Source organism: Chenopodium album, chromosome 17, assembly GCF_948465745.1.
Source record: "Chenopodium album chromosome 17, dcCheAlbu1.1, whole genome shotgun sequence".
NCBI lineage: Eukaryota > Viridiplantae > Streptophyta > Magnoliopsida > Caryophyllales > Amaranthaceae > Chenopodium > Chenopodium album.
The window spans coordinates 4,627,153-4,650,636 of record NC_137850.1 but is presented as its reverse complement, the minus strand read 5'-3'; the positions used below and the strand labels follow the sequence as shown (position 1 = coordinate 4,650,636).

General features: G+C 33.4%; 3 protein-coding genes across 6 annotated transcripts; all 3 read right to left on the bottom strand.

Annotated features, from left to right (window-relative positions):
- Positions 1-2,570: 2,570 nt before the first annotated feature.
- Positions 2,571-10,932, bottom strand: LOC145587456 (uncharacterized). Of its 4 annotated transcripts, XM_081644192.1 has the most exons (12): positions 10,673-10,932; positions 10,162-10,222; positions 6,429-6,743; positions 6,243-6,348; positions 5,010-6,151; positions 4,556-4,782; positions 4,249-4,455; positions 3,811-3,903; positions 3,616-3,723; positions 3,098-3,532; positions 2,833-2,896; positions 2,571-2,743 (listed from the first exon to the last, which is right to left on the bottom strand). In XM_081644192.1, exons 5-11 carry the CDS (start codon positions 5,206-5,208, stop codon positions 2,873-2,875), a joined length of 1,293 nt encoding a protein of 430 aa, XP_081500318.1. In that variant the 5' UTR covers positions 5,209-6,151; positions 6,243-6,348; positions 6,429-6,743; positions 10,162-10,222; positions 10,673-10,932; the 3' UTR covers positions 2,571-2,743; positions 2,833-2,872. The 4 variants fall into 4 exon arrangements, with proteins under 4 accessions (XP_081500318.1, XP_081500319.1, XP_081500320.1 ...); XM_081644193.1 differs by having other exon boundaries at positions 5,010-6,348; XM_081644194.1 differs by lacking the exons at positions 6,243-6,348; positions 6,429-6,743 and having other exon boundaries at positions 5,010-5,225.
- LOC145588538 (uncharacterized) lies at positions 5,459-9,156 on the bottom strand. The gene is made up of 4 exons (XM_081645180.1): positions 6,854-9,156; positions 6,429-6,743; positions 6,243-6,348; positions 5,459-6,151 (listed from the first exon to the last, which is right to left on the bottom strand). Exons 1-4 carry the CDS (start codon positions 9,154-9,156, stop codon positions 5,459-5,461), a joined length of 3,417 nt encoding a protein of 1,138 aa, XP_081501306.1.
- A 3,043-nt stretch (positions 10,933-13,975) lies between the features above and the next one.
- On the bottom strand, positions 13,976-20,940 carry LOC145588536 (uncharacterized). The gene is made up of 11 exons (XM_081645179.1): positions 20,724-20,940; positions 19,272-20,633; positions 16,364-19,186; positions 15,854-16,038; positions 15,559-15,764; positions 15,026-15,150; positions 14,849-14,927; positions 14,646-14,775; positions 14,440-14,573; positions 14,232-14,352; positions 13,976-14,155 (listed from the first exon to the last, which is right to left on the bottom strand). Exons 1-11 carry the CDS (start codon positions 20,938-20,940, stop codon positions 13,976-13,978), a joined length of 5,562 nt encoding a protein of 1,853 aa, XP_081501305.1.
- Positions 20,941-23,484: the final 2,544 nt, after the last annotated feature.

Sequence of the window (23,484 nt, the reverse complement as noted above, 5' to 3'; positions counted from 1 at the left end):
GAGTCATCACCAAGTTTAATAATCGGTAAATAACGTAAAGTGAAAGAGATTACGCACCAAAACTCTTGGAACGTATATACCTTGAGTATGAACATATGGGGGGAGTTATGGGGTTTTATATTTAACCATAACTTCTAATGGAGTACAGGACGCTGTATATTCCTTTTTATTATTATTATGCGTTGGAATTCCGCCACCTATGTGTGGTTTTTGATGCTGGCACGGTTAGCTCCCGTGTCAGTAACCTCAATTTATTGGGGGAGGCTAGGGGGAAACCCGTTCGATGCGTAATCAATGCTAAATAAATTATTTAGTGTCTAGTGAGAATTTTTATTGAATGTGGTATGCTTGAAAAACAGGTGCAACAAGGTAAGTAGTGTGTTGATAGGAAATTGTATGTTAGTGTGTTAATTACGCTTATGTACTCAGCTTTGCTGATTGTGTGTTTTGTGTGTTTGTTGGCCTTGTCTTTATCTTGGCCCTATAATGACCCATTTATAATGGAGAGTAGTGGAAATAGGTAGAGATAAGTTTTTCAGGTGTTGAAGCATATTTATGAATGGGCATGAGTGAAGAGCGTATCATGCTAGTTTCCATAAGTTTATGATGTGTTTATCGCTTTAATTATATATGATAATATTATTATGCGTGACTAACGAAAAGGTTTTGAGTTTGGTTTGGTTTTAATAAGGGCCTACAATGGTTCCAAGTTGTAGGTTGATTTTGTTTTACTTCGTTTGACTTTGGTTTGACTTTATTTTCGTTGATTTACTTGTTAAGTTGACTTGTTTTGAAAGGGTTTGAAATTAGTCTTCCGCTGTGTGTCTTTGATAGTTGCCTTAGCCGTTATCACGGTGGCGGTAATATCTTAGATATTCCTAATTAAAGTTTTAGAACAGAGCAAAGCAGGTATTTTAAAGGAAAGGAATTTCTAGGGTGTTACAGTATGCACATGCTGCATCAAGGAGTGGAAGTGGTCATTCTGACGACGATGTTATTAAGGTTGCGCGTAGAATTTATAGGGACGACAAAACTAGGAAAAATACCAGTAGAGTTTTCCAAGATATGCATGCTTGGGATATTCTGAAAAATGAACAATTATGGGCGGAAAATGAAGATCCAGTCGAGACATGTAAGCAGAAGACAGCAACCCAGTCCAGTGTTTCAAAGAGATCTCGGATTAATGAAGCTGGTAATTACTCGTCTTCAACAAACCCAGATACACCGACCAGTGGTGATGTTGGGTGTTCAGGCTTCCCCTCTATTGATGATTGTAGCAAAAATAAAGGTAAGAACAAAGTTATGAACATGGCGACGGAAAATTCTCAGCAATGGTTGCTTACTATTCAAAACATGAACATAACAAGACAATCTGAAACTGAGATGGAGATGATGAAGTTGAGGTTCCAGAGAGAGAAAGAAGCTGAAAATGCTTAGCTAGAAAGGGAGAGAGAAGCACGAAAGCAAAGAAAAATCAACTTGGAATTGTTCAAGATACTTGAAGCAAAGCCATACTTATCAGAAGAGGATCAAGAACGAATGAAAATTTTAGTGAAGATATTATTCCCATCCAATTAATTTATTGTCTTCAAAATGTAGTAGTGTTAGATTCTAGAATGATTAGGTTTTTGTTTAGTAACCGCTTTTGAACTTGAAGTTGTAATCATGTTGTTTAAGTTGTTATTTATTATCAATTAATGTGTAGTCATTATGTTGTTTTTAAATAGCTCTAATATAGTTGTACTATTATGTGATGTATGACTGTCATATTTAAATAGTTTACTATTTTTAAAAAGTTGTGCATTAATGGCATTACTGACATTGATGAGATGTAACGATAACAAAAATTGTGCATTGCTCACATACTACAAGAAAAACACCTTTCCGTGGCGATTATAATAACGTTTAGTATCGATTGTTTATGCCACAAAAACTTTCCCCAACAAAAGACTATTCGATACAAGATCCCCCGTTGCCTTAGCCTTTGGTAGCGCTTTTTGCATTCGTTGGGGTTGATCCTTATATTCGATACGAAAAACTAGATCCAAGCGTGATGAATACTGTAGCGATTATAATCGTTGTAAAAGCCTAATCATACCTCAACTGAGATCACATATGATAGCGATTGTAATCGAGGCTATTGCTTTATGGTTGCGTTTGTAATCGACATTATTTGTTAGTTACCGTAGTGAATACAAACACCACCGTTGAAACTTATCGTAGCGAATACAATTGTTACTATTTGTATCTATTGTGGCGAATGAATCGATACATTTGGTAATTTTGGTGGCACTTACAATCAACACTAGTGCTTAATTATAGTGTCAAAAGCAATCGACACTATTTAGTTTTTATTGTAGCGACTAGAATCGATACTAATAGTACTTATTATAGTGTGAAGGATTGACATTATTAGTCTTCTCGGACTGAGAAAGCGGAACTGCTATCTGTAACAAGTATTTGTAATCAATATTATAGAAGTCATAAAATTCATATTAAAATTCATATTATAAGTTTCCACACTCAAAATTATTATTACATAAAATAAATATTATAGATCATGATTCCAAAGTATTAACAAATATCACTTCAAATAGTGCAAAGAAAAAAATAATTACAGTCAGTAGATGAAAACAAATACACTAACAAGAAAAATGTAACAACTACTTAGTATATAATAGTGTAGATAATGTAAAAATTCCCTAAAGAGAGCCGAACTTCATCATATCCAATTTATAATCATCTGCATATAAAAGAGGCAAAAATAAGTTTATTGATACAACTTAAGAGAGATGGAATATGCACTTTAACTTATTATAAAATATTTGTTACCTGATGCCAACAAAAGCATTTGCCGATCAAGTTGTCATGACTAGCCGGTAAAATCGTCATCATCCTATATCATCAAGCCATTGTGATTTGTCAAATTTTCAAACATCTTTAAATAGATAACTTACTTTTATCAATATTTAGAGACAACTTGAAACATGAAAGGTACAACTCTAACTTATTAAGTAAACACTAATTATTAATCAAGGTCAAAGGCAAGCAATCCAACAAAGTAGCTTTGATTAGTAAGATAGATTAAATAACTTACCAATTCATCTACATTGGCTCCCTCTTGAGATGATGGTTTTTTTGGCAGAGTATTTGTTAGAAATTCAACTAACTTAGAGAGATTATCCTCTAAATATTCTTGTCTCTCATGCATCTGTTTCATGTCTTCCTTTGCCTTCTCATGCATTTCTTTCAATTCTTTTTGATGTTTTTCTTGTATCACCTTAATTCTCGCCTCAATTAAATTCTCAAATTGCACATTGTCACAACTATTTGAAGAAATCAAACGTAATTGGCTAGTTGATGAGTTATCTCTTATAATAGACGAACTAACTCCAAAACCAACTCCACGCAGTTTGCCATACTTTTCTGGCTTATTAATAACTTGATCATATATATCACCCGACCATGCAATTCTTCCTTCAGATTGTTCAACACCACCAGGAATTTCAGCTAGTTTTTCTTTCATCAACTCCTACATTATTGAATCTTTTACAGTTTTGCAATAGTATGTAAAAAAAATATTGTAAGTAGGAGTGTTTTGAATGGTTCACTTACAACAGCTTTAGCTGATTCTTCATCTATCTTTTTTTTATCCTTTGTCTTTCTATCCTTATGAGTATCAATATAAATTTGTGCTCGAGAAGGCTCCACACCATTAATAGTCTGAAATCAGTAACAAAATTCTATAATGAGATAATTTTCTAAGTAAAAGCAAAAGTAAAAAGAAATTAAAAAAACTCATTATAAAACCTTTTCTGCTCTTCTGCGAGCAAAACTCTTCCTTCCAGAACAATGAGGCATTTTTTGTTTCAATTGGTTGTTCTTATTCATAGTTGCACGCCTCTAATGAATATCAAAAACACATATTCACAAGTAAGAATATTAGTAAAGTTTACTATATAGCTCACAAGTAACAATAATATAGCCTTAAAAAAATAGCATAATATAACATAGTGGACTATGTTTTAAATTAATTAACATGCCGAATGATTTTTCAAAAATTTTGACAGCATCTCCACATAAAATGGGTAAACTAAATTTATTAAACCTGATAGCAGTCCTGCATTTTATATATCCAACAAACAACCAGTACAATATTTCCCAATATCACAACAAAATAAGATAAAAATAAAAAAATTACTCCAAACCAACACTAAAGGGACATAAAGTTAAATAGGAAAAGCATACCTTAGTCTTATCTTGTTCCCAATATGTAATTAATTTCAGCCATTGCTCGATAGGTACACGACCAGGCTTGTTTTCTACTAGTAGGTTCCTATTATGCTTGTTTGGCTCATAATACTCAGCCTTTAATTCTCCTCTAAAATCTTTCACTCTTTCTCCTATAGTCTTTAGAATGAAAGGTTCCCCAATACGTGGAAATGTAAAGCGTGCCTGTAAATTAACAAAATAACAATATTAAGCAAAATTTAATATTGCACCAAAAAAAAGAGAAGAAGATAAGAGAAATGAATAAGGTAATTCTAAATATTACCCTTATCTCATCCATGCACTTATCTTTGTATTCCTTTGGAACCAGTCTCCAATCAGGATGTCCTTGTGGTGCTAGCTCTGGATTTCTTCCTATGGTGCCTATAAAACTAGATAAAAGAGTACTTTCTTCACCAATAGGTTGTCCATAACGATTGAATTTGACAACCCACTTTTCTTCCGGGGATTGGTTCCAGATGTCAGCAAGAATAGTTGGACCTCTACGAGTCACTGGATAAAAAAATTCACAAGTACATAATAGTAGACAATAAATAAAAAATGGCAAAAAAGCTTATTTTATTTTTTATTGAACAACTAGTTTAAGTCAATTACTTAGATACAAGTCTATAATACTCCTTCACAATCACACATTATCGTCCACCAAATTAATACTTTTCTTTGTTTCATGTTTTTTACTGGAAATGTGGTAAAAGGCAATTACTAGATCAAATGCATACCAGAATTTTCTTCACTATCCTGATCATCTTGCATTGATGGATCCATCTCATTTTCTATGGTTGTTTCTTCTCTAGACATTATTTGTTGGACAGTATGCGATGCATCCATATCTGCATGTTGAGTTTCAGCCATTTCTGTTGAAGTGGAAGGATTCTCCACAGATACTCTGATCTTGTTCAAACGTCTTCTTTTTACCATCTAGATCTGAAAATGCTCTTAAAGACAATTGAAATATTAAGATAAAAACATATTGATTAAAGATATCACACCCAAGTATTAAATAAAAAATATATGTAAAAATCAATGGTAATTATATGAGTTAAAAACTTAAAAGATATAAAAATGACACTATAAAACAAATAAATAACATATTTAAAAAAAAACATCACTTAACTAGAATATAATTCCCAGGTATACAAAACCAGTAAATTTTTTTTAAAAATCATACTTATACTGTACTAAGTTTCTCGACAACATTCAAGCCTTGTACATCACTTGACATCCAAGTTAAGTCATCAATATCAATCTTAACATTTTGCTGATCATGCACACAACTTGATGTTTGAGTTTCATTAAACTCCATTAAGTGATTTGGCTCAGAGTCTTCATCACCCATATCAAAAGTATCTCTTGGCTTTATTGGTATAGGAATATACCAATCCCGTGCAGTTCTATCTTGAACATATATAACTTGATGCACTTGAGAAGAAAACACAAAAGGCTCATCAGTCAAACGATTTCCAGAATACATCGAGCGACTCAAATTAACTAAAGTAAATTTTAACTTGTCTATCTTTATCCCACTTGCATGATTTATATCCGCCCAATCACACTTAAATAATACAATCTTAAACTTATTATAATAATTTAGCTCGATTATATCATCAAGAACCCCATAGTATGTCACTTCTCCCACAATAGGACGTGTGTCTCTAGTGCTAGCATAACTTTGTGTTTTTGCTACGACCATGACACCGCTATTTTGTGTCTTCTTATTCCTTTCATAATCCTTAGTATGAAATCTGTAACCATTATTTGTATCAAAGGCATGGAATCTTTTGGCAACATGCATTGGACCAGTTGCAAGTGCTTTAACATCATCTGAGATTCTATCATCACTTTTATTGCAAGGATCATTCACCTAATAAATAAATTAAAAAATAAAATCATTAAACTATGCTTATTAGGTGATCTAGCTAATCTATTTATTAAAAAAAATAATCAACACTTACAAAAATTTTCAACCAGTCACTAAATTGTTCATTATGCATACGATCTAACTGAAGTTGTGTTGGGCGACTTCGTCGATGAATTCTCTTCAAAAAGGCTATGTGCTCACTGAATAATTCTAAAAAGTCAATAAATTTGAAGTTAATGAATGAAAAGTAAAAATATGGTTGAGTAACAGGGGCTCATACTATCTTAAAGCTTCAATTTCCTTGCAATCAGAATTAAAAAGCACATATCTATGTGCCTGAACCTCTTGTCTTTCATCCATCATAAATCCTTCAATTTTTCCATAAGGTTGCCCAGTTGAAGCAAAAAGATCAGAAACTTCAGTAGGTTCATCACTAGCTAAAGCATTAGATCTAGTTGAACGGTTTACTCTTCCATCAACATCAGCCATGTATCTTGAGCAGTATGTTAAGCATTCTTGTAGAAGATACCCACTTGCAATTGAACCTTCAGGACATGCTTTATTTCTCACATATGAACTAAGAGTTGATAAGTATCTACATATAATTTAAAAGAAAATTTAGATAAAAGATTGTAAAAATAAAACATAAATTAAAAAAATATATTGAAAACTAATAACAATAGAAGGATAAAATGCATTAGTTACCTCTCAATGGGATACATCCAACGATAATGGACTGGACCGGCAATTATAGCCTCATCAGCTAAATGCACCACCAAATGCACCATTATTGTAAAGAATGTTGGGGGAAATATTTTCTCCATATTACAAAGTGTTATAACGACCTTTGACTTAAGATCGGTTAATTCTTGCACAATGAGTGTTTTTGAGCATAATGCTCGGAAAAAGTCACACAGTTCAATCAACACCGAGGCCACTTTTTCAGTTACACTTTCTCGCATAGCAAGAGGAAGAAATAATTGCATCAACACATGGCAATCATGGCTTTTAAGGCCACTTAACTTTCGCTTCATTACACATCGGGAAATGTTTGATGCATAACCATCTGGAAATTTAACATTCTCCAAAACCTCACAGAAACGATCTTTTGCCGAATTACTTAAGTTATAAGGAGCAGGAGGCAAATAATATTTTCCCTTACTACGTTCAACAGGCCACAAATGTTTTCTTACTCCAATCTCTTTTAAAGTACGACGAGCTTTCAAGTTGTCCTTTGATTTTTTTGGAACATTCAAAAGAGTATTAATTATATTGTCACACACATTTTTCTCTATGTGCATCACATCAAGATTATGACGCAATTGGACATCCTTCCAATAAGGAAGTTCAAAGAAAATGCTTAATTTTTTCCATGTTTTTTCTTTCACGCCATCAATTTGGCCTGCATGAGTTTTTCCAAGGGTAAAAGAAACATTCTTTAATTGTTCTAGCACATCATATCCAGATGGTGGACTAGGAGCTTGTCTATGTTCTTTGGTATTGTCAAAAGATTTTTCATCATCTCGATACTTATGATCTAAATCAAGATGCATTCGAGTGCCTAAATAACAACACTTTCCACTATTTTTGTATCTCTTAGACCACGTATGCTCATTACAACAAGGACACGCATTTTTACCATATACACACCAACCAGATAAGTTGCCATAAGCAGGAAAATCATTAATCGTCCAAAGAAGGGAAGCATGCATTTGAAAAGTTTCCTTGTTATAAGCATCATATGTGGGCACCCCTACCTCCCATAGCATTTTTAACTCATCTATAAGAGGCTGCAAGTAAATGTCAATATTATTCCCTGGAGCTTTAGGGCCAGGTATTAGGAGTGAAAGCATAAGAAATGGCTTCTTCATGCACAACCATGGTGGCAAGTTATATGCCATTAAAATTACTGGCCATGTACTATGAGTGCTTCTCTTTTCACCAAATGGATTAAAACCATCAGTTGCCAATCCTAATCTGACATTTCGAGGTTCTGATGAGTACTCAGGATATATAGAGTCAAACTTCTTCCAAGCTTCACTATCAGCAGGATGCCTTAAAACACCCTCTTCTTTTTTGCGATCTTTGTCATGCCATATCATTTCTTCGGCAGTTTTAGATGACATGTATAATCTTTGGAGCCTTGGTGTTAAAGGAAAATATCTTAAAACCTTAATCGGAATTTTTTTTTCTTTCTTTGTTTTCGATCTAGATGAAGCCTTACTAGAACTTTCAACAAAAGGTTTCCATCGTGATTCCCCACATACACTACATGTATCATCCGTAGCCTTATCTTTCCAAAAAAGCATACAATCATTTGGGCATGCATCAATTTTCTCACAACTAAGACTGATCTCATCAACAATTTTCCTAGTCTCATATAGAGATTCAGGCAATTTTTCCTCTTCTGGCAGAGCCCTTTTTAAAAGTTTCAATATTTCATTAAATGAATTGTCAGACCATCCAAATGAAGTTTTGATATGATAAAGATGTAAAATAAAGGACAACCTAGAGTACTCACTACACCCAGGGTATAATTGCATAGTAGCATCTTGTAATAACTTGTTGAACATATCAACATTGCTATTCATATGCTCATCATTGGTTTGTTGATTATCTATATCTGAATCAACTTGACCATCTAAATTAGAAGCATCATTGACAATTTCATCATGAAATCCAAAGGCATCTCCTAACATATGTGTGAGATCATCAGCAACATTTTTTTCCTGTAAAACTTGGCCATCCCCTAATAATGTAGATGTTGAACCTAATTCATTATTAGTATACCATTTCTCAAAATCACGCATGGGTCCATTTATTACTAAATGATCGTAAACTTCTTCTTCACTATGCCTATGGTAACGTACGCATTTGCTACAAGGACACGCAATTGTAACATCACAAGCACTTTCAAATGGTAGTTTTACAAATTTAGTTAAGCCATCTTTATATTCCACACTTCCAATGTCATAATCAGCCCAGCTTTTACGCTTGCGATTATCCATAATAAATCACTGTTATTGAAAAATATAATGTGATTCTATGAGAATTATTAAAATTAAAATTTCATATGTATATTATGTAGTCATAATCAGCATATATAAAATTCTAACCAACACCTTATGTGCATATCTTTAAACAACCAATTATTCCATAGAACATGATCATTTTATTATTTAAAGTCATATATGAGTCAATCATATAAGAGAAAAGGCATTTAAGAATCAAACAAATACAAAAAAAGAAGATAAAAGTTGCTTCCTCTAATATCTTTGTTATATTAAGTTGTAAGTAGTACTTGCACTCGTTAGAATTGAAGAATTATATCCTAAAAATGTACTCCCTCCGTGTTTTTTAATGTGCTACACTAAGAAGATGCGCCTGTTTTTTTTTTAAAGCATTACACTTTGATTTTTTTGGGCAAAAAGTTACATTTCAATCTCTCCTCTCATAGTTCCCACCCAAACCCACTACTACTTTTCTTATTTTTTCTTTCTTACCATATTTATTACTTTGTATTAAAATATTAGCCTCACTACTTTTCTTTTACAAAATCTTAATACTATAACTACCCCACTTACATCTTAATTTATTTTAAGTAATCAAATTACCAAAAATTATATGCCGTTAAAAGTTTAACACAATGAGCAAAGCTTTTTTTTTTTTTTTTACTTCGTATCAACTACTATTATTATTTTTTAGCTCTTGTCTTGATTATAGTTATATAATTGAATTAGTCATATACACCTTGAGAAGGTTAACTACTGATATGAATGTTCTTTCACATAATTTGAAAGCTTAAATCTTCTACAGTTTAAAAAATTTTCATTGTCTACTAGCAAGCTATTAAGTTTTATAATATGAACCATATAACATAAAGCAAATTAAACAAATAACAACCACTACCAAACAAAGTAATGAAATATAATCAACACTTACAAAATTTTCAATAACTTCATACAAAACAACAACATATAATTAATTGAACTTTAGAGTTAAGCGCAACTTACAAAAAAAAAAATTTGCCGCAACGATAAACTTTAGAGCTTCCAACAATTAAGCCAAAAGAATCTGACAATCGAAAATCAAGAACATGTATAGTCCATTAGTGGAATGAACCGCATAAATCTACTTAATAACAACCACTACAAACTTCTATTTGTAATCAAATATAAAAAAAATCATGAAATATCATAAACTTTAATATACAAAGTTCTTAAATTTCAATGTGACAAATGTAAGTAGTTTCAATTTTAAGACCAGTTGCAAATTTGTGTGATTAGCGTATTTCTTTTATGGTTAATTCTGTAAAAATATCAAATTTCTATACTCTGAAAAATTAAGGGACAATTAATTACTTGAATTCTTACCAAAATTATACATTCAAGCAATGAATTGATCGAAAATCAATTTACAGAGAGAAGAATTGAGGTAGCAGCATGCAATTATCTTATATCATGAATTCACGAATTAAAATAATAAAAAAAGTTGATAATTCAAGTATCAAATTCAATCTTTTACCTTAATCGCTTCTCGAATTTGAAGATCCAAGAGGTAAATTGATCGAGAATTAGATTGCATGTAGAAGAATTGGGGGTTTTTAAAAGGAATAGAGGTTTAGTTTTGCTTAACTGGTGAAATGTGAATCAAACTTAGTAAAACCTAATACTAAAAAAACCCAAATAAATTTTCACGCAAAAATAATTTTTAGTGGGCGGGAGTTCTGTGGTAAAGTCCGGGAAACCAAAAAAAATTTGGTGAAATTTTTAAAGGAAAAAAAATCTCTTATAAGATTTTTAGTGTCGATTCTTGGGTTTAATGTAGCGATTGTCAATTGATACAATATCCATTCTGAGTAATAACTAGAGAATAAAGTGGGACTATTGAAATTTGGTTTTTTTGTACTGATTTTATTGGGGTTAATGTGGCGATTATTATGTGATACGATATCCTTTATTGTTTCCCAAACATCAGTTACATATCGTAGCGAATCTAAAATCACTACGAAATAATCACCACGGAAAGGTGTTTTTCTTGTAGTGGCGCGTACATGACCTTACATATTTGTATTTTTCTGATAAATGTAGGTGTTTAATTTGATGTGATTGCTCACTGGAAAAACCAAAGACTTACTCTTCTGAAAAAGTGAAGCAATTACTGATTTTGATAAGACATAAAAATGACCACACAACCTATTGATAAGAAATCACATTGAAGCTTTTCAATACATTATTTTTTATGGTGAATGATAGAATTATAACAACACACTATTATATTATTAAAGTTCGTACATTGTTCTATATATTGCTATATGTTTTAATTTGGTTTCACTCAACCTATAATCTATTAGCTCTCTCATCAAAGTAGCTTCCTTAGCTTTGAAAATGTCTGAGAGTTCTAATTCGTCCAACTCATCTTCTAACTCTTCCAATTCATCTGCCAACACAAATCAAAATTCCGATGATGACTACAACCGACGTTATGAGAGACGGAGGCGAGCAAATCGTCTTGTTGATCGAATGATAGATGAATTCATAATTACCAATCCAGTTGAATTCTTTCAAATGGTTAATCAAGTTCCAAGGGCACCAAGGACGCTGGTCGAAAGGGATCGTGAAGACGGACACAACCGTTTATGGAATGACTATTTTGCTGATCCTCCAGTGTTCCCTCCAAACTTGTTCCGTCGGAGATTCCGCATGAGAAAGCACGTCTTTCTCCGTATTGTGCATACTTTAGAAGAACGTCATCAATTCTTTCAACAAAGGCAAGATGGGATCCATTGATTGTATGCATTGGCGATGGAAGAATTGTCCTTTAAGATTGAAGGGCATGTTTTCCGGGAAAGCTAATAAGCCCACTTTGATTTTAGAAGCTGTGGCATCACAAGACCTTTGGATCTAGCATGCTTTTTTCGGGACGCCAGGTAGGTGTAATGATATAAATGTTCTTGACAGGTCTCCATTATTTAATGATATATTCGAAGGTCGTGCACCTTCGGTTAACTATGTCGTTAATGGCCACAAATAAAATATGAGATATTATCTCACTGATGGTATATATCCTACATGGGCGGCATTCATTCCCACAATATACCCCCCCCCCAAAATGAAAAAGAGGGTCTTTTCGCCAAAAAGCAAGAAGGTTAGCGAAAGGATGTCGAACGTGCATTTGGAGTACTACAAGCTCGTTTTGCCATAGTTCGGCATCCTGCTCTGGCTCGTGATGTATCAATGCTTGGAAAAATTATGATAGCTTGCATCATCTTACACAACATGATCGTCGAGGATGAGCGAGATACATACGCAAGAGATTATGATCCAAGGTATGATGATCCAAATGAATATGAGCAATCTGAACCCCCGTCTTCAAGTAGAAGAAATTCTGAAGGACCGTTTCAATTTAGCAACAGTAGTAACCGACCAGCTAATTTGGACACTTACATGGCTAATAAAGCTCGAGTTCGTGATGAAGTTACGCATAGAGCCTTGAAGTCAGATTTAGTGGAACATTTATGGCTTAGATATGGGGAGTCGTATAATAGGTAGTAATTGATGTATTATTGGACCTTTAAGAGTATTTTCTTTAAGTAATTATGTTTAGTGTATGTTTTAGCTAATGCTAAATAATGTGTTCTAATCATGCATGTGTTATCGTACTATCGTGTATTATTATTACTTAACGAGGTTTTAAATTAAGTGTCCATGTATTTTACATTTGCGCTTCAATAATACATCATTGATTACAATTAGTGTATAATTATATTTATCATTAAGCATTTTAAATTTTAATTATGTGCAACAATTATAGGAATTATTATGTTTTTAACAACAATTTTAAATTATATGGTGGGATAGAAGAGAGAGAATATATGGTGGGGTATGGTAAAAGTAGGAGAGAGAAAATCATGACCAAAGTAATTTTGGGCAACCATTGGGAGTCTTTGGTCATGGTTGGTCATGTGACTTGGTCATGGATGAGTGGAAAGAGAAAGAAATTATATAATAATCCATGACCAAATATTTTGGGTCATCCATTGGGTATACTCTTAGAGGGAGGCCATTGGATGACCAATGACCTAGTCATGAGGAGAGAGAAAGAACTTTTGGTATTAAAAAATTGGAAGAAAGAAAATAAGGGAGGCGATATGGTGATGACTCGGTCATTGGAATGATCAAGACAAAGCTTTGGTCATGAGTATAATAATTGATAAGTGGCAAAATACTATTGGAAAGAAATGAGAACTTGCAAAATCATAACCAAAGTTATTTTGGGCAACCATTGGGAGTCTTTGGTCATTTGTTAGGTTCTTTTATCATAATGTCATGTTCTTTTACATATGCACGTGTATATGTTTGGTGTACAATGAGGATCATGTACAAGTACAAGGTGATGCGGTTTTCTTAAATAAGAAAAAAAAAACTTGAAATTAAAGAAGACTCTAATGATTTTTCACGCGTGATAATCGTGAACTAGACTTAAATCTCTTAATTAGGGTGGTTGTTTGAGTTAATTTGACAATTTTTTTAAAAAACAATACACACACGGTATGGAGATTATTAATTATAAACTAGGGTTGTCTTCTCGATTACGCATATACTAGAATGTGCCCGTGCTAATGCACGGGATATAATTAAGGATAGGATTAAAAAAATACAAAATATATAGATGCAAACGGTATTTAATAAAACCAAAAACAATAACAACAAAAACCAAAAAAATGAAAAAAAAAATTGATTACAAATTGAAAAAGAACCAAGTAATGAATTCATATATAAAAAAAAATTAAAGTCTTGAAATATTATGCTAAATGAATCTAAGTCTTCAATTTGATTGTCCACGCATCTCTCGTTTCAGGTAATAGAATTCTTCCTCCCATCTTACTTGTAAAACAGACGCAACTATGATATCATCATTTCCTATCTCGGGAACATGTAGTATGAAGGTGTATGTATTCATCAATCGTTCACTCAGATACTCCTCTAGAAAGTAGTCTCCAAATTCCTGTCCATAAATAACAAATGTAGCCATTATGCGGGTGAGTAATTCTTTAATATATATGATTAAAGGATATACTTACATTATCTGTCATCGTTTGAATACTTGATATTGGACAACCGATAATCATCTCAGCATATTGGCCAAAGAGTGTAACAGACAATGTATTTGTAGCGTCACCAATTTTTACACTGATTCTATATCTGTTATTATTGATATGATATAATTAGGTATAGTGATATGTAAAGCAGGTTATATTTATATTTTTTTAAAAAAAAAAATGAAAATACCTTGGCCTACTAAAAGAGGGGTCACACTCCACGCACATATCAGCTCTCCTTGAGTGTCGAGCACATGATTCATACCAAATAGGCATAGAAGAATCAATAGATAACACCTTTGCTAGTACTCGAAAGTATTTTACCTGAAAACACACATCAAATATTAAATAGCTCATGTATAAGAGAATGAAATCAATAATTGTTGATATACATACATTATGAGCAGCTGAAAACTGATTTAACTTGATCCTTTTTGCATTAAACACCATTTCCATTTCAGAGATACTATTGGCTAATAACTGACTCCAGCTGATATGTTTTTGGACATATCCATCATCCGCATACCTATATGAGTTATATAATTACATCAGTATGCAACATAAACTTACATTGTATATTATAATGTTTTTAGGCTTACCAGCCATGTAGATCATCAGTTTCATTGATATCAGGATCAATAAATAGTCTGGTACGTCCAACAGTCGAAAGACATGCACCTATTAGAAGGTTAGTAAAAGTATTCAAAGCAATTATAATAATAAAAATGACACCATAGTCTTTCTATGGTTAGCTAATTTTAAAAAACTTATTTTACCATAATAGGAGCCAACTGATACCATGGATGCACCCAACACATGATCCTGATTAAGCTCATAGAATAAGAAACGACCTTGCTCATGAGCAAACCCTTCCCATAAAGTTAGCCTCATTGTTTCCATGCTGTAAATCAAAATATGTCATTAGAATTTTTTTTTTTTAATAAAAAAGAAAAATAAAACTTAACATTGCATAAGTTATTATAATTACATAAACATATTGTAACTTTTGTAATATGCTCTTACTTTGTGTTGCAGAGTAACACATCTCTTTTAAATTGTTGTCTCCCACCCGAGACTCTATATGATTCAGACACATATATAACCAATCCAATAACATCTGTGTACATTCATCATCACAAAAAAAAAAGATCGGATATGACCATTAAAACTCAATAATTAATGTTAAAAAATGCAATAAATATTCATACTATTTATTTTAAATACTGAAAGACACATACCGATGAGAGGAGAATTGCGCATGTGAAGGTATTGTGGAATGTTGCAAAATTCAATAAACCTGAAATTGTACCTTGGGATATCATCACAATCATCAAGAATTTCTGTTATCATGGTCTTGTTGCCAAATTTCAACCTTATTTGGTTATTGGCATATTTGTAAGATGTATCTAGAGGCATAAGCTCTAGCTGAGCAATTGAATAAACCTTTCCTTGTTTCAAGATCTCTTTATATTTATCAATGTCAGCATTAAATAATGTGATTTGAACTTCGTCCCCCTAGAAATTGAAAATGAGAAACATGAGTGTGAAATAAATGAATAAATCGAAAAAAAAAGTAAGTACTAAGTAAAAATATAGTTCAAAACCTCTGAGTCGATGAATACCATACTCCATGAACGATGGACATAATTTGTACCTCTAGCTGTACTTTGTTCAGTGACCATCCATAATAAACGCACTCTCATATTCACATTCAATGTCGTAAGGGTAATACAATGACATGGTGTGTATCTCATGTTCATTTCCTGCTTTTTAACATTATTGAAGTGGCCTGGGCATAAAAAATAATTCACTCTCATATAATAATCAGTACTGATCCAACCTCGCACATGTATAAAGGTAAAACAAATAGTATAGATAATGAAATAAATCTTTAATAAAGTAAAATGGTAGCATTAACATGACAAAAAAATCTAATAGCTTTTTTAAAAAAATCTAATAGCTCATATATATTTTTTTTTAAAAAAAGCATAGCTCTGAAATAACACTAAAACAAACATTGCTAATAGTTACTAAGTAAATGTTATAACAAAACTACATACATATCTAATTTACACTGTTTAATACTTCTTTATACACAATATTTTTAGTCAAACTGTGAGAAACATCCTTCTTATTTTGTACTAAGATTTTTAGCCCGGAAGGAGATGTAACTCGTGACATTGCAACATATAACTGGCCATGACTAAACACGGGCCTAGGGAGAAAAATGCCAACTTTGCTCAACGTCTGTCCTTGGCTTTTATTTATTGTCATGGCAAAGGCTAGTTTTAATGGAAATTGCCTTCTTTTAAGAGGGAGATCTATCTTCTTGTTGGAGGGTGTTAAATCAATTCGCGGAATTAGAACTGATTCTGTAGCTCTTGGACCTGTGATCACCTGTGCCTCAATCACTCTATAGCCCAATTTCTTGATTATAAGGCGTGTTACATTGCACAACCCTATGGATTGGTTCATATTTTGCATCAATATTACCGGGGCACCAACTTTTAACTCTATGCAATGATTAGGAAGACCTGACAAATTTAATGAGTTTAATAATTCCCTAGGCTCCATGTTATCAAGGATCCTACCATCTTCTGTATGACCCAAAGTGTCCGAACTATAGTATCTCTGCACGTTTCCCGGTAACATTGATAAAATTTTCGAATTTAGCTCATCTACATCATTGTTTGTTGGTGCTAGAATTCCGCGATCCTTGAGGTACTCCCAATCCGTGTAATTTGAAGGCAAGTTGGGGAAGACAAAGTTAATGAGATTTTGCAAACCATGTTCATCATTGGTTATCAAAAAATCTTGTGGTATTTCAATCCAATTTGGTTCACCTTCCTCTGTAATGGACACTCCTACTATTACTCCTTCTCCAACTTTTATTATCCAATCAGCAAATTCTCGAATTTGTTCAAGGGTATCAGAGGGAACATCACTTCGACATAAACACATGTTTATCCTTAGGCACATAACTTGGCAGTCTCTCCAAAAGGACGCTCGATGCAAGGTAGCTGCAACAATAGATTCTCGTCCTTCATCTGGCACCACAGGAAGTATCTGTCTAAAGTCTCCACCAAGAACAACCAATTTACCTCCGAAAACTCTATTGTCATTACAAATATCCTTGAAATGTCGATCTACAGCCTCAAATGCTAATCGATGGGTCATTGGAGCCTCATCCCATATAATTAATGATGCTTCACGGATCAAATCAGCACGGGTTGAGTCTTTTTTGAAGTTACAAACGGAATGTTGATCAGGATCAAAAGGAATCTTGAAAGTCGAATGTGCGGTTTTACCCCCAGGAAATAACAAAGCAGCAATTCCCGATGAAGCCACAGAGAGCACGATCTTTCTTTCAGATCTGAATTTCGCAATCAGAGTGTTCCACAGGTATGTCTTTCCAGTCCCACCACTGCCGTAGACAAAAAATAGGCCACCTACATCTCGAGAATGAGCATCCAGTATTGCAGCATATACTCTATATTGATCCGTGTTTAACCCTCTAACTAAGGTATCAAATCTGTTGGCTTCATCATGTGGGTCATACTCAAGTTCATCTCTTATCAACCGATTTAAGGCATTGCGTGCTAACTCCAAAGAACGTTGTGGCATGTCAGGGAAATCTGCCAATGACCTTCCAAGTTTATTCAGTATATGCTCAATCTCTTGCAATCCTTGATTCTGCATCTCTTCGGGAGTTAATCGTAAGTTAGGGTTTCTAGTTTGACGTTGCATCATTCTCTCGAGGTCATCGGTAAGTTCACCCCAATGTTGTTCCCACAACTGTTTCGGATCACTTACTTCTGAAAACATCAATATGGAGCAAAACATGTTTCTCAACTGTGAACCCGATGCCCAGTTAGAGGCTTCTGACAGAGTTTCATGCCACTCATTATCGTCGTCAAGCAACCCTAAGGCATGACACGCAGATCTAAAGGTAGGGTGGATGACACCATCAACAGTTCGGATATCTTCAAAAGATTCCGCTCCACAAACCTTAGTTAAAAGCATCCGTAAGTAATATCGTTCCCCAGAATTCGGATGAACAAAAGGCAATCTACCAATGCAAGGTCTTTCTTGCCGTTGTGCCCACCTTTTTGTAGAACGATGCCATGTGAATCCCATAGGAAAATTTTGGTAAGTGTATTGTTTTGCTTCTGGAAAATCCTTGTTAGCTTGAAACCACATAGTTAACATGGTTTGTTGCAATCTCGGTCGTTCAAGGACTGTGTGCAGATCATCATTATCATTGAAAACTACAAATTGTTCACCAGGTAGATGAAACTGAAGCAGTTCCGTTGAAGGATATTGATGTTGCAAATCAAACTCAAATATTCTCCAGCATGCTTCAATGGCCGACACATATCGACAATCTAAGTATTGTTTTATCTCATCCACTCTATTTCCTTGCCGTGCCTCTTGATCACGTCGTGTGGTTGAGTTGTTTTCAATGACAACTGTTGCTCGATCTTGACCTTTAGTAACATACTTGTATAGATACTTTACCACACTTCTCGCAGCAACACGCTCAACATTTATGTGTGCATTGTACTTAACACATAGATCTCTGTTATATGGTACCACCCAGCGATTATCTACCTCCCTTCCATTAACAATGATGGGCTCTCTATATTGTCTACGTCTATACTGCACAAAGCCATTATCATCAAACGTGGTTTCAGCACAAAATTTCTTCGGAAAATGCTTTGAACACTTTCCATCGATTAAACATGGCCCACATGGTCCATGGAGCATGTTCTTGGTAACTGTTTCAAATGCCAAAGGATCTGTATCCTTGTCAGGGATTTCCGCAGAAATAATTACATCGATATCCTCTGGACACTTAGGCTTATCTTCTGGAGCCAATGTTATGAGAATATGCGCATGTGGAAGTCCACGCTTTTGAAATTCAATGACATAAAAATCTGAAACATGAAATATGTCCCATGTTAATTAATTAGATATGTCCAAAAATATAGTATGATTGTATAATTAATTAACACAACTCACCAGCAATGACTTTTCCAAACTTCTTGTTATCCTTCAAATCGCGAAGCATTTGTTTCAATTTGATCTTGAAAACACGTGCTACAATGTCTGGTCTATCTTCAGTGCGACGACTTCCACGTGTAGATATCTCATTTACAATCTCAGGCCAGTTTGGATTGCAAGTGAAAGTTATAAATAAATCAGGCGGACCCAAAACGCGAACAATTGCCGTAGCATCTTGGTAATGATGGGCCATATTACGGGGGCTTCGTGTGAAGGATGATGGTAATATGAATAATCGACCTACATCAGTAGCATTGACATCTCCAGCCCTGATTGCATCTTGGAGTCCACTGTATAAATCAGAGCGAAGCCTGCCTTGATTTCTCCTTATCCATGATAATCGATATTGTTCCATTGCAGCGTATGCATCAACATCAAATTGTTGCAATAAGCGGCCAGAATCTATCAAGGTGTCACCCTCTTCTTCCCTATCATGTATCCTAAATGCATAGAATTGTCGCATTGTCACAGTAGTTCGACTGGTACTTGTACTTGAGGCCTTAGGTATCCCAACTCTCCATCCATCGGTACCATATGGGAACAGCAGTGGGTATTGTAAAGGCATATAACTTGGATGAGTTTCATCAATCCTTTGTAACCCACCATCTACTTTTTGCAATATGATATCTCGATTACCTATGTCTTCAGTCCCATCACCCACCATCAATGCAGCCACTTCACTTGCGGTTGGTTGGATGTATTGTCTACCTTCTCTTGCGCGAATTAGCTTTATTCTCAAATCTTGATGCTCCCCTTGATCGCGCAACATACTGCCAGCATTTCTGAAGACTACAACATATGGATTTATATCGTCAAGCATCGTTTGTAGTCCTTGTAAAATTCTTGGATCTAAGGAAGAAGCCTCTGTGCCCCCCATGTATTGTAGTCGGTTGGATGTTTCGTTATCAGTGTCATAAATGTACAACTGTGCAAACTTTGGTCTAGTCCTAGGCTCAGGGAGTAAAGTTCCAATTCTATGGTAATTACTACCACTTATACGATAGACATAGGGGCCTCTACCATCATTAACTGTGTTATCAATCCGACCGCCCATAGAGGTGAAAGCTAACATAGAATTGAAAGCTCTAATATTGTTTCGAAATTGTTGATATGGCAAAATTGACATCAAATATGGCGGTGTCAAAGGTAAAAGCGGCAATTTAACTTGCCCACTTTGACAACAATGATAGAACCTTGGGTGTGTTTTACTACTACCCTTTACCCTTTCTTCTATCCACATAAGGGCCTTGCAATTAGGACACACAACTGTTCTAGGTCCAAACTCCCAACGTCTATCAAACTCAGATTGATGAGTCAATTCTGCATACAAATGATTTATTCAAATGATTATCAACTAACAATGTTGATATCAATAATGTGTATGATTAAGTGGCTTGGCAAGGTGGTTACCTCTACCATGGTGATATTGATGTGTAGATCGACGTAATTGCAGCATTAATAATCGTAAATATCGTGCTTCTTTCTCTAATAAGTAACGGCGTCGCTTGAAAATAGGGTCTTCATGGTTTGCAGTGCGTTTGAATAGTAACCTTCGCCTAGCAGCTAATCTAGCATGTTTGTGTTGCAAATTCTCTCTGAATTGATAATTACTTGTACTTATGTCCATTCTAATCATTAGTTATACAATAACCAAGAAGTAAATGTATTAGAACCGATATTAGAACTTCAATTGATATAATGAAGTTGTGAAAATGTAGTTTTCTGTGGTAAAATTGACATGTTTTATATTTGTCTAATTGGTGACTTATATTTATATTTGGTTTTCAAATGAAAAAAAATCTAATCTTGCCACCTATAAAATTATAAATAGATTTATATTTGGTTTTTCTTAGTGATAAAACAATGTATAAAAACTATTAACATAAATCTTAAACTATAAGGTTAATATAAAAATTATGTATATATGTGTATGATGCAGTGTAACAACAAATTAATAGCATGTCGCTCTATTGCAGATAAAAGTCTCAATTTACATAAATATATACATGCTCATTCATACTACCAAAAGTAAAAGAAAGTAATGTTTACATACCTGTAGGGTGTAGTAATTTAAAATGAAGGCGAAAAGCAGTGAACAAAGTGATTTATGTACTGTAAAAAAAATAGAGCAATAAAAAAAAATTAATGAACCACCTCCAGCTACAAATCCATTTTCATTTCATTAAAAATAAACAATTTAATGAACCATCTCTAACCGCAACTCAATTTTCATTATAATAATTAAAAAAAAAAAAAAGGGAATGCAACCTATTATCGAAATTTATCTATTAGTATAGTTTTTAATAGGAACGCATGCTTACTTTTTAGGTATCATTGTATGACTATGTGGATTAATCGGATGACTAAGTGTCAAAATGATTAACTTTAAGAATAATTAATCTACATATGGTATAGACTTTGTTTCCCTTTTGAATTAAGGTTTAAGAAATAGTGTATGTGTGGGATGTGCTAATGAAAGTGGAGTTGACTGATGATGACTTAACTTATTATGTTATTATTTATTTTTTTTGCTATTTTTTTTTTTTTTTAATTTGAAAGTATAATTAGTGAATTTGAAATTATAAGTAGTGAGTTTTAGATAAGTTTAATTTGATAGGTTAGTAATTGGTAAATGAGTATTCCTAGGAAAAAAAATCTAAACTTAAACTAACAGTTACCTTTAAAATGAATCTTTTTTAAATTGATACTAAGGGCCTGTTCATATTTACTGAATTGAGCTGAACTGAACTGAACTGAACTGATTGGAACTGAACTGAACTGAACTGAACTGAACTGAACTGATTGGAACTGAACTGAACTGAATTGAGCTGAAATGAATATTTTATGTGAGAGAGAAATTAAGAGCTGAACTGAACTGAACTGAACTGAACTGATTGGAACTGAACTGAACTAAACTGAACTGAACTGATTGGAGCTGAACTGAACTGAACTGAACTGAAATTAAGTAAATGTGAACAGGCCCTAAGTTAACAAAAACTAAAGAAAAAAAAACACGAAAAAGAAAAAAAGTACGTGCTTATAGTTGAAATAGAATATATTGATCATGATTAGTAAAAGAGATAAGGATAGAATTTTTAATTTGGAAAAAAAAATTAAAAAAAAAACAAAAAACAAAAAATCTGAGCTAACAAAAATGAAACGAAAAAGGAAAAAAAGTTTAGCCCACTTAACGAAACCGTTTTTTATAAGATAAAACTACCTCAAACATACTGTTATTTCTGATTTCTATAACTCTATTGATCAATGTATTTACGCGGTTGATAATACTCATGTCTTTTCAATCTTGTGGTGGCTTTAAATAATACTCATGCTTAAAAAAAATTGTACAATCATTAGTAGCAAAAGAGATAAAAATAGAATTTTATAAAGATAAAATAAAAAAGGTTGCAATGCTGTGTCAAGATAAAATTGTATGCATCAAAATTCCTTTTTATACAACAAATAATCATCAATAACTAATATACCTTGTATTTTCCAATTGCCTCACGAACTTTTACGAAGCACCCACTTGGTAGGATCAAAACAATATTACGCTGTAAAAACAATACAACAAAAAATGAATTGTAGGAATCTTAAAAAAATATAATCAGTACAATTATTTGTGTACTACGAAATATTTGTGTACTACCTCATTTTTTGTTATTTTTAAGATACGGAGTAGTATATAATTGTAATCGATGAAATAGAAAAGAAGGCTAACCTTAGTCTGTCAAAGTTTTTCTCTATAGAATGTATAGGGAAAGTGGAGTGTCAATGTATAGGGAAAGTGGAGTGTAAATTGATGAACACATTGAGTTAGGTACCCACGTTCATCATCAAGAAATAAGGATGTTTGTTTTTTTTTTTAAAAAAAAATTTTAAATTTAAATTAGATTGGTTAATGGAAAATTGGGGGGATTAAAATAGAGTAGTTTTGGAGCTGTTCTCATTTTAGGTGTTAGTGATAGTTTACACGCAATTAGTTATTTTTTTTTGTTTTTTTCTTTTATTTTGAAATTTAAATTGAAATTAGATTGGTTAATAGGAAATTGGAGGGATTAGGGTAATTAAGCGGGAGTGAATGAGGAGGCTTGGTTGGGGTTTTGGAGGCTCCTCATTGATCTGCTCTACAATTATATTATAGAATTCATCGACCTATATTACCAATTGA

Excerpts from the sequence above, each read along its gene's own strand:
- LOC145587456 (XM_081644193.1), bottom strand. The coding sequence starts at position 5,208 with ATGGTAAAAAGAAGACGTTTGAACAAGATCAGAGTATCTGTGGAGAAT. Across the intron at positions 4,783-5,009 it reads GGATAGTGAAGAAAATTCTG|TGACTCGTAGAGGTCCAACT; the intron begins GTATGCATTTGA and ends TTTTTTATCCAG. Across the intron at positions 3,724-3,810 it reads CTCGCAGAAGAGCAGAAAAG|ACTATTAATGGTGTGGAGCC; the intron begins GTTTTATAATGA and ends TACTGATTTCAG.
- LOC145588538 (XM_081645180.1), bottom strand. The coding sequence starts at position 9,156 with ATGGATAATCGCAAGCGTAAAAGCTGGGCTGATTATGACATTGGAAGT. Across the intron at positions 6,744-6,853 it reads TGGATGTATCCCATTGAGAG|ATACTTATCAACTCTTAGTT; the intron begins GTAACTAATGCA and ends AATTATATGTAG. Across the intron at positions 6,152-6,242 it reads GTGACTGGTTGAAAATTTTT|GTGAATGATCCTTGCAATAA; the intron begins GTAAGTGTTGAT and ends TTTATTTATTAG.
- LOC145588536 (XM_081645179.1), bottom strand. The coding sequence starts at position 20,940 with ATGGACATAAGTACAAGTAATTATCAATTCAGAGAGAATTTGCAACAC. Across the intron at positions 14,928-15,025 it reads ATCAGTTGGCTCCTATTATG|GTGCATGTCTTTCGACTGTT; the intron begins GTAAAATAAGTT and ends ACCTTCTAATAG. Across the intron at positions 14,776-14,848 it reads ACTGATGATCTACATGGCTG|GTATGCGGATGATGGATATG; the intron begins GTAAGCCTAAAA and ends TAACTCATATAG.